General features: G+C 47.9%; 1 protein-coding gene across 2 annotated transcripts in view; it reads left to right on the top strand.

Annotated features, from left to right (window-relative positions):
• TTC28 (tetratricopeptide repeat domain 28) overlaps positions 1-10,299 on the top strand; it is a 78,806-nt gene extending 68,507 nt beyond the window's left edge. Inside the window, exons 17-22 of one of the 2 annotated variants that reach the window (XM_021544728.2) lie at positions 3-234; positions 651-727; positions 2,751-2,774; positions 3,577-3,706; positions 4,228-4,335; positions 4,811-10,299. In XM_021544728.2, the coding sequence (XP_021400403.1) occupies positions 3-234; positions 651-727; positions 2,751-2,774; positions 3,577-3,706; positions 4,228-4,335; positions 4,811-6,435 (2,196 nt within the window). In that variant the 3' untranslated portion in view covers positions 6,436-10,299. The remainder of the gene's footprint in view (positions 1-2; positions 235-650; positions 728-2,750; positions 2,775-3,576; positions 3,707-4,227; positions 4,336-4,810) is intronic. The other variant, XM_077787206.1, reaches the window with a different exon arrangement.
• Positions 10,300-10,717: the final 418 nt, after the last annotated feature.

A 10,717-nucleotide genomic window follows, 5' to 3' on the forward strand; every position in this document is an offset into this window, starting at 1 on the left:
AGGTGGAGAAATCATTGCAGCGAATCCAGAATGGGCAGCACAACTCCATGTACACCTCCCAGCAGAGCGTGGAGAATAAAGTTGGTGGCATTCCAGGCTGGCAGGCACTCCTCACAGCAGTGGGATTTCGGTTGGACCCACCAGCCAGTGGCCTCCCAGCAGCAGTGTTCTTCCCAACCTCGGACCCTGGGGACCGGCTGCAGCAGTGCAGCACCACCATCCAGTCCCTCCTAGGTGAGAGGAGGCAGCTGTGGGCCCTGACCAGGCAGACATCAGCCTTTCACACCTTTCTGTGATATCAGCATGTGAAACAGGGATGTTTTACGTCAATGAAATCAATGTATTGGACTGGGAAGAAGTTCTAAAAGTAAATGTTAACTGAAAATTTTGCCACAGATGAGAATCATTTGCTGCTGGGTCGGGTAAGCGTGATGTGACTGTTCCTCTCTCCCAGCTCTCAGTCAGGAAACCTGTCATCAGATACAAAGTGGGAAGACCTTTTGCTTTGTGGAAATTGCTGCTGCTTCCAGAGCTGTCCAGTGATGTGGGGGAGAGGTTTTAGGAATTAGCTGAGTGTGTGTTCTGTTCAGGCTTGTTGCATTTCTTGCAGTCAAGAAACAGATACAGATGTTTCTGCTGATGTTTTTCAGGTTTGCCTAACCCTGCACTTCAGGCACTTTGTAAACTTATCACAGCTTCAGAAACAGGAGAGCAGCTTATCAGCAGGGTGAGTTGGGAGGTTTTCCTCCAGTACCAGGTTCCAAATTGTTCTTCCCAGGTCAGTAAATTCAGAAATATGCAGAATGGTTGATGCCTTGGTTTATCAACCCAGAGCTTGCTAGGAGACTTAAGGGTTGAAATTCTAAACTTGCTTGTTTGTGTGAATGAAAGTGTGTGTTCAGAAGGAAAATATGCAAGTGGGTTACTGGGCTGCATGGCCCTGGGACTCCCTGTTCAGTGAAAAGTGAAAACATGATCCCTACAGCAGTGTGGGGGAATTGAGTAACAAACCCCTAATTGCTGTTTGGCCATCCTGCCTAGGCCCACGTTGGCTGCTCACTGCCCATTCCATTTACTGAAATCCCAAGGTATGGTTGACTTGGGACAATGCAAGGTCTGTCAGAAAACTCCTTGAGCCTGTGCTGCTCCTGTGTGTGCTCACAGCTCCAGGGAAAGGCTTTTTCAGTCATGAAAGGGCAGTGCTACCTGTGATGGGACTTCTCCCTGCTCCCCTCAGCCTCCTTCACACTCTTCCCCCTGCTGTCTCTGGAGCATGCCTAGCCTAACCTTTCTCTGTGCCACCAGCCTGGCTGCTTTCCATTCCATGGTTCTGACTGTGCTGAGAGCTCCTGTAATGAGGTTTCTCTTCATCATTTGCCTGCTTTAGTACATGGACACACTCACACAGGGAATGGGCCTATATCTCACTGTCTTTGCCTTTTCCCCATGCAGAAACAGTCCAGGCAATACTGTGGTGGGGAGCTGGGATTGGTTCTCTGTGGTGTCGGGCTGCCCTTCCTTCAGTCACATGGAGTCTGCAGAAAAAGCCAGAGAAGAGCCCCAGCCTCTCTGTTGCCTGCTGAGCAGCTCTGGCAGCCCCCTGGGATGAGTCTGCTCCAAGGAAAGGGTTCCAGTTAGGATCCTGTTAGGCTCTGCAGCAGAGTTTGAGATGTTTCTGATGCCCTTGGTGACCAATGTCCTTGGTGGTGTTTTGCCTCTTGCCTTGGCTCTCATCAGTGCCTGAGATGTGTGTGGTTAACTTCAGGGTTGTTTCCCTCATGTGTGAAGAGGACAAGACAACATTCCCATAGCTCAAAATGCCTTAGAGTGCTAATGAGGTGGCTTCATGATTGCTGCCCTGCCTCAGATAATTAAATTACCCAAGGAAAAACATTCAGCTGGCTGTGCACAAGTAACAAAAGACACACTCACCCTTTCCTTGCTGCCCCACAGAGTAAATACTGGCAGGGATATTGCAAGTTTTCTTCCATAGCCCAGGCCCCTGGCAGAATTCCCTTTTGCACCAGTCTATCCTGTTACATGTGGGTTTTCAACAGCTCTCCCCTCCATTGTGTGATTGCTTTTTTCCTCTTCTGCCTCTTGGCAGTTCATGGTGTGAGGAGCTGGGGCTCTGTCTGTCCCAGAGGAAAGCAGACTTTGTTCGAGACAGAAGCAGGAGGTCAGACATTTCAGTACTGGTGCTGCTGGTAGGTTTTCCTGAGTGGGTGACCAGCATCACAGGGGGAGTGGGTGCTCTTGGCATTAGTGAAGCAGCAAGGTGGGAGCCTGAGCAGCTGCACTGGATAGAAAATGCTTATTTTGAGTGCAAAAGAGAAGGCAGGAGCCACAAAAGACAGAACTTCAGACTCTTGCATGTGCAAGGGAAAAGTTAGGGATTTCTGCCTGCACTGAGCGCCAGTACTGTGTCCCAGAGGAAACAAGAGAAGGGCTGTTTTATGTTCAGCCTCCTGCCAGAGTGTGGGTTGGCCTGAGTGTCTGCCTGCTAAGTGTCTGAGCTGTCATGAGCTGGGCACTCCCAGATTCCAGCTGCCTGTTCCCATGCTGTTGGATTCACAGCTCAGGCCCTTCCCGCTGCTCCCTTCTTTCTCTAGACAGAGCATCTTGCAGTCAGGGTGCTGGCTCACACAGGGATGTGTCCCTGCAAGGCTCCTCAGCACAGGCACTTTGTAGCACAGAGTAACCCATGTTCTTTTCTCCTCTTTTCCTTTCTTGTTGCCTGCTGCCCGAAGGCTGTTAAAAATGTGGTGGCAATGGTGAGTATGCTGTGCACGGGGGTGACACTGAGGTGCAGGGTGCAGCGCCGGGGTCGCTGCAGACCCTGCCCTGTGCTGCACCGTGTCTGCACCCGCTCTCAGGCCTGGGATTTGCTCCACAGAGCTACTGTGGAAAAAGGCCTGTGTAAGCTTTTGTGGGTTGTGAGAGATGGGTGGTCCTGAGGTTAGCTGGTCCCTGATTAATGGCTTTTCATCCTTGCTGCCCTGGGTGTGTTGGTGAATTACACGGGATCCTGGCATCTTAATTTGTGTCAGATCTTCATAAACACATTTTCTCTCTGGCTTGCTACTCCTGTCCCTTGGGCACAGTTGAGAAACTTCTTTCCTGGAGGCCATGGAGATATTAGGAAAGTCTTCCATGGTTTCATATTACTTGTTCTGCCCAGTTAATGAGTTTCTTAGGATTTGCATAAGGAGTATGGCTCAGTCATGGAATGGGTTTAGTATATTTCTGTGAGCAGCCCCAGAGTATCTCTCCTTTTCTTTCCCTTCACAGATGTTCCTGCTGTGCTTCCTTCTTGCTCAGTTTCCACTGGCCACCCCCCAGCCCTCACCCCTGGTCTGTCCCTGCCTTTGCTGCTGTTTCAGTCTGTCTGATGTTGCTGTTCCTGAACTGTCCTTCTTCCCAGACCTTCCCATCTCACTGCTCTGTTCAGGAGCAGCAGCTGAACGGGGTGTCCAGGGAAAGGGTGTCCAGAGGGCATTGCTTTTATCTGTGGCTGTAAGAGAAGCAGTGATATGACTTGTAAGGAATGGCTAATGTCTCTATTGCTGCCTTCAGCTGCATCAAGTCCTGGTTCAACTTCAAGCAGGCGAGAAGGAGCAAGATTTCCCCTCTGCACCAATCCAGGTCTCCATCAGTGTCCAGCTCTGGAGGCTGCCTGGCTGTCATGAGTTTCTGGCAGCTCTAGGTAGGAAAGCACTTCTTTCTCTTGTCTCTCTAAACCCATTGCTGGTGTCTCATGTGAGGGTTTGAAACACTGGTAAGACCCACAGCTTCACATTTGTCTGCCTCTGGCAGCCCAGCCTGCATTTGCCAAATTCCAAGGTCTGTGCTCTTCAGCTCAGTTTCTGTGAGAAAACCTGGAATTAAAAGTAAATTGTTTGGCATGTAGAACATTGTCCCCTGAGATGTGTTTGGTATATAATTTCCTGACAACTCCAAGTAATTTGCAGCTACAGAAATGTTGACAGGAATGATTTGTTAACAAGTATGTGCGCTCCCAGTCCAGCACCACAAAGCTCCCAACACCTCGAGAAGGTGTGCTAAACAGTAAAAATAAACTACACATGAGAGGTGAAGTCATCCTTCCAAGGGTGCTGCAGGCTGTCATACCTCTCTGTTCTGGCTGTGTTATAAGTGAGATTACTCTTACTGGAGACAGAGGGTCTTTCTGTGAGCTTTAGTTTTCTGTTCCATGTTCCACTACAGGTTTTGACCTTTGTGAAGTTGGCCAAGAGGAGGTCATTCTGAAAACTGGGAAACAAGCTACCAGGAGGACCATGCACTTTGCTCTACAATCCTTGCTGGCACTTTTTGGTAAAGCTGCTTAGTGTGTTTTTGCTCTTGTGTTATCTGATGATTTTATCAGAATGGCTTCTGCTGAAATATCACACTTGCATCACTGCAGAAGTCACACACATGTCACACAGACCAGATGTGATACAGAGACTGGAGTAAATGTTATTTGTATATGGGAAAGACTTGTCTGAGCAGAAGCTGGAGATAGAGTCCAGTGACTGGAGGACATATAATTAATTCTTTATGTTGAGATATAACATGATAATGAACTGACAACTTCCATCTTGGATACTTAGACATATGTTGTTGCCTGGGCCGTGTTCTTCTTTTTCCTTACCTAAGTATTAGTTGGTTGTTCTGAGGTAGCACAGAGCCTGAGGGCATGTTTTGTACCATTTTCTCTTAATTCTGATAGAATGTTACCTGGTTTTATTTGATTTTGTGATGTATCTAAGGGCATATTTGTACATACTATTGTCTTTTCTTTTTTCAGATTCTACAGAGCTGCCCAAGCGCCTTAGCCTGGACAGTTCCTCATCACTGGAGTCACTGGCTTCTGCTCAGTCTGTTTCCAACCCTGTACCCCAGTATCAAAACCCTCCATTCTCTCCTACCTGTCCAGACAGCATTGCCTCAGATGCCATTTCTGTGTACAGCCTGAGCTCCATTGCTTCTTCCATGAGCTTTGTTTCCAAGCCAGAGAACATGCTGGATGGGGCAGGACACAGAGGGCGGCAGGATTATGAGAGGCCCAAGAATATCTATCCACACAGGTCTGCAGCTCAGAGCCAGCTGTCACCACAAGCCACTGCAGCCAGCAAAGATGAGGAAGAGTATGAAGGTTTCTCTATAATCAGCAATGAGCCTTTAGCCAGTTACCAAGACAACATAAAACCAAGATTTTCCCCTGATCACAAACAGCCCAAAACTAGTCAGAACGGAGGCATTAAAGCATCCATCAACTCCAAAGGGAGCATAAGTACTCCAAATTCTCCTGTTAAAATGACTCTCATCCCAAGCCCAAATTCACCTTTCCAAAAAGTTGGAAAACTTGCAAGTTCTGATACTGGGGAATCTGACCAGTCTAGCACTGAGACTGACAGCACCGTCAAATCCCAGGAGGACAGTAATCCAAAGCTTGATCCACAAGAGTTGGCCCAAAAAATTCTGGAGGAAACTCAGAGTCACCTCATTGCTGTTGAACGTCTTCAGAGAAGCAGCAGCCAGATCAGCAAGAGCAACAGCTCGGAGGATGGGGCTCCCAGCCCGGGCGGCGTGTCCGCCTTCCGCTCCTCGGAGACCAGCGCCTTCAGCCGCCCGCTCAGCTCCAGCCAGAGGAACCAGTCCTCTTCACCTCTTGCAATCAAACCAAAGCCTCCAACGAGGAGTTCATCCCTTCAGAAGGTGAGCTCTGGCTATAACAGCCCCACAACGTCAGAGATGTCAAACAGAGAAGGCACGGGCCAGCACAGTGGGCAGCCATCTCCAGGTTGTGATTCACATGGGTCCCTAAATGAGCAGCCTCCCTTTAAACTCAAGTACCCCAGCTCTCCTTACAGTGCTCACATTTCTAAATCACCCAGAAATATCTCTCCGAGCTCAGGGCATCAGTCCCCTGGTGGCAGCACTCCATCTCCTGCTCTTTCTTATTCCTCAGCTGGTTCTGCTCGCTCAAGCCCAGCTGATGCCCCAGACATAGACAAATTAAAATTGGCTGCCATTGATGAAAAAGTGCAAGCAATTCACAACTTAAAGATGTTCTGGCAAAGCACTCCCCACCACTCTACTGGTCCAATAAAGATTCTCCGAGGAGCTCCTGGAACAATGACTTCTAAGAAAGATGTCCTCAGCTTGCTCAATTTATCACCACGGCACAGCAAAGAAGAAAGTGCAGAGAAGCTGGAACTGAAGGACTTGTCTATTGGGCAACACCTTTCTGCTTCATCACAGAAGATCCCTTCAAATGGACACAGATGCCCTGAAAGCACAAATGCCATGACATCAGCTCATTCCTCACCTAGCAACACCCTGGGAGCTGTGCGTCCCCTGAGGCTGCCAGCTGGGAACGGGTATAAATTTTTGTCACCAGGAAGATTTTTCCCTTCCTCCAAATGTTGAAATGTCCCAAGTACCAGCTGATGACTTACAGTCTTGTTGAAGTATTTGCTTCTGCCCACTTGCCTTTACCAAAACAGAACCAGTAGCTAAGCAGCCGTGGTCATGCCCTCAGCTGGCAGTGCCCCAGGGATGGGACAGGCTGGCCTCCTGTCACTGTGGGGGCACACGGCCTCACACACATGGGTTTTTGTTTCCCTTATCAGGACCTTGGCCAGACTCACCTGATAGCAGATTCTTTGTAGTATTCAGTATTTGCAGCAGCAGGTGCAAAGCATTTGGTTGTCTGCTCATTAAATACTGGCTTTTAAGCCACCTCCTTGTATTTCTTAACCAGAAATTTTACAGCTGGCTTTTTGTACAGAAATTACACATATCAGGGGTTGGAGAGGAAAGAGAGAGGAGGCAGAACATTTCTGTGTATCACAAAGAACACAGGTACAAATCTCTGCCTGGAGAAAGATGAGCCATTTACTCGACTGCTTTCAAAGGCTGACAGAGGGGAAGACCACATGCCTCTAGATACCTCTGCCAGGTTGGTCAAACCAGAAACTGCTGTCACTAAAACTCCATAGCAGCAGGATCTGGCATTTCTGTTGCATCATTCAGAGACTGGTGAAACAAAGACAAGAGGAGAGAGGTGCCCCATTCTAAAATCTGCATCTCAGGTAACTCTTTGGAGGGAAAGCCCTCAGATGAGACTTTGCTGGTTGGTCTGCTCAAAGGAAATGTTTGGGGCCTAACAAACCAGGTGAGCCTGTGTATGTGGTAGTGAGTGTGTGTCAGAGAGACAAGTTCTGGTTTTCTTGAGTGCTCTGATCTCTCTGACACACTGCATTGTGAAGGTGAACTTTTTATCCTGGCAAGTTTTGGGCAGGACTTACATCTCTGTCTGCTCAGGGAGCACAGAAAAGGCTAGCAGATGCTGCAGTTCCACAGCAGGCAAGATTGTGACATCAGTGTGTGTGATTCAGACAACACCTGACCAAAAAAATCTCTCCTTGATCCTGCTAAATCATTGCCAGGGCTCAGCACAGGCAGGTCTGTGAACCTTTTCCCTGCTGTGAAGGCAGGTTTCCTTTGGAGCAGGTGTGGAAACAAGTTTCATTTGGAGCAGGTGTGCCAGTGTGAGCAGCTGTTGGTGCAGCTGGAGGCAAAACACGAGGCGGCAAGCGGAGGGGCTGGATTCAGAACCTGAGTGCCCTCTGACATGTGGAGGAAAAGGCGACCAAGAGCACCCCCAGGGCAATATGTACAGTCAGCTTCTCTAGGCTAGGTGGGGTTTAGGAGTTGGGGGCAGGCTGGAGATGGTTTCTAGGTGGCTGTGGAATGCAGTGCTGTGATCAGGATCCCAGTGATCGTTGACATGCACTGAGGCCGTGGGCATGCGGCAGCAGCGACCCCGCCACGTGAGCTCAGATCCACGCAAGGTATTCCCAGGCTGTGAAGTCAGAGCACTGTATCACCAAGATTTTGGTGTCTATTCTGCACTCCCAGAATTGGCTGAGTGACTGAAGGCTAATCACTTCACCTCTCCGTGCCTCGTCTTCCCTTTCTAAATGGGGATAGTAATACTTAACCTACCTACCTCACAGAGGTGTTGTGAGGCTGAATTCATTAGTCCCTGAGTTTTAGCTGGCTCTGAAGTCAACTTCCAGTCTTGCAGCTGAATGGAGAGTGCAGGCAGCTCTGTGGATGCACCAGAGGTATGTTGCTGATGCAGAGAATTGTACTTAGCATGGCTGGATGCTCTTGTTGTAAATGTGGATCTGATAATTAGTGATTTTCTAAGAGATCTTGGAGGAAAAGCATGATAGCAGGGCAGAGAATTCAGTTCTGATATGGAAACACAAGAATGCTTAGGCTCAGCTTACTCACAGGCATAATCAGATATGTGCTGTGAGAATATTCTGGAGTCTGCTGGTTTCTGGAGAATGTTTTCCTTTTCATTGTGGCAAGAAATTAACACAAGCACTAAAGGCAAAAGATACTGGGCTGAGTTGTTACAGCCAGCTAACAAGGGAGGGGGGATCACTAAGTTTTCAGTGCAGAGAGAAAGAGTAGTTACCTACTCATACACAATGTAGCAGAACAGTTGAGTCAATCTGTTCAACTCATTATGATCCAAGATACTTGTCTGTATATGACATCTTCCTGTGATGGTTTGGTGCTAAACATCACCTTCGTGTCATTTGGCAGGAAAAATTAGAATAGTGGGCCAAAATGAGTCAGCACAGTGTCTGCCCCTTGTGGAGACAGAGATACTGTTGATCATGCCACTTACTGTGGTCACAGGACTGCTGAGAGACTTCATGTGACCTGCTCTGTTTCTAACCAGCATAAACTTTTTGAAACGACATCCCAGGAACACCCAGGATGGAAGTGGGCAGCTTTTTGTTTATAGCAACAGCAAATACTCCCTGTAGTGCTGCATAACATGCCAGAAATAAGCCTCTTTGTTGTAGTTTACTTCCATAACTAAAGGATCTTTTAACCTGTAGAAATTCTATGCTGCCATTTTGTTACAACCCATTTCTGTGCTCCAGCAGGTTTCATGCTGGCTTAAAGCTTTCAGACAGAGCTAAATCGGGGTGGGGGGTGTGGGGAAGTGGTTCTTCTGTTGTTATTTTTAAGGAGGGGGGAGCATTAGAAGCAGGGAAGGGTTCAGATGTAGAGAGTTCAGTATTTGGGGAATTTGATGTTGTATAAATATGGAAGGTGAGTGTCACTAGAACAAGTCTTTTGGGAAATGGGTCTCCATTGACTTGGCACAGGTCACTTCCATTGGTGTGCCAGGAGCCATGAAATGCATGCTTACTCGTGGCTGGGAGACACTGCACACCTTGTCCCTCACTCCTCCACCTCCTGAATGAGAAACAACCCCTTTGTGAGGAAAAAAAAAAAGAGTTTTATCAGGTTTGCCCAACACGTGGAGAAATTCAGGAAATGAAAATCACATGTTCTCCATTTGCTGTTAGAATTCCTTCTGTGGGTTTAATGCATTTGTCGTTGTTGTATTTGTGCATGGTACAGGTGACAACACTGCGTAATACAGTGAGCAATAACAATTAGGTATTAACCACTTTCACATTAAACCTGCCACATGCAACCATTCCCCAAGGCCACAGAATGTTTTGGTTTTGCCCTGTACGTTTTACTGTGTGAGATTTCAGATTTTTTATTGACTGTCTTTAGCTCCAGCTAAATGGGAACAGTAAACAGCCCCTGTGATCAAAATCTAGTTTAATTTCATTTTGTTGGTTAGCCTGTACCTCTGGCCTGATAGTGGTTTTCCTTCTGTTTAATCATACCTTACTGAAACAAGGAAAAAGCATTGGGGGGATGCTACACTCATGCATATCACTCTAGGCCATATTTTCTTTCATTAGGGCAAGCTCGTTCTGTGAACATCTCTTCCAAGTTGCAGAACAGATCCAGGGGCACAGAGGTGTCTGTGAATCTGTTAGGAAGCATTAGTAGTTTCAGCTGGATGGTGATAATGGGTTTGAGCAGTTTCGGGTTCTTTGCATTGCCACGCTGCCCAGCAGGGCTGCACGTGTGTGTGGACACTCATCCCCTCAGCTGCAGAAGAGCACTGGAGACAGTGACCCAGAGAGGATGGTCAGCAGAGGCTTCCCAGCAGCAGCCCTTCAGCACTCGCTCTCCCTACGTGCAGTGTTAGCCATGTTTTGGCCTCTGTGGACTTCCTTTGTAAATTAAAACTCTGTTTCCAGACAGCATTAAACTTTTTATATTATGAAATTTACCATGTAAAAAGATTTTCATATTTTTATTGAAATTTCTAAGGCATTTGGCCTTTTCTTCTTTGTGATTTCAGTGTCTATTAAAGCATGAGTTCTCTCAGTGCCTCAGTCTCTTGATCTGGAAGGATGCTGGGGATGTTGGCTCGCTGCTCTCTGCCCACACCCAGCTCCCCTGGGTGACCACATCCTGTGGCAGAGCGTGGCTGAAACTCAGGGCAGCTCTCGGCTCCCTCAGGAACTTCCCTCCCCTATGTGTGCAGTGCAGTGTTCCTGATACCTCACTGGAAATTGTTTTTCCTCCTCCTGACAGGTGGTGAGAGTGCCAGTTTTTAGTTCTGTCTCTTGTAGCAGAGGACATGCAGGGCTGGGAGGAGCTCTGAGGGTTGTTAGAGAGCCCAGTGCTGACGGGATGAGAGATTTCCCCATACCGATGCCAGCTGGAACTCGATGAGTTAAATCTTCTGCCCCCATGTGAAAGGTGCCCTTGTACCGAGAGGAAGTTGGAGACAGTGAAACTAAAC

Source organism: Lonchura striata, chromosome 18 (genome assembly GCF_046129695.1).
Source record: "Lonchura striata isolate bLonStr1 chromosome 18, bLonStr1.mat, whole genome shotgun sequence".
Taxonomy (NCBI): domain Eukaryota; kingdom Metazoa; phylum Chordata; class Aves; order Passeriformes; family Estrildidae; genus Lonchura; species Lonchura striata.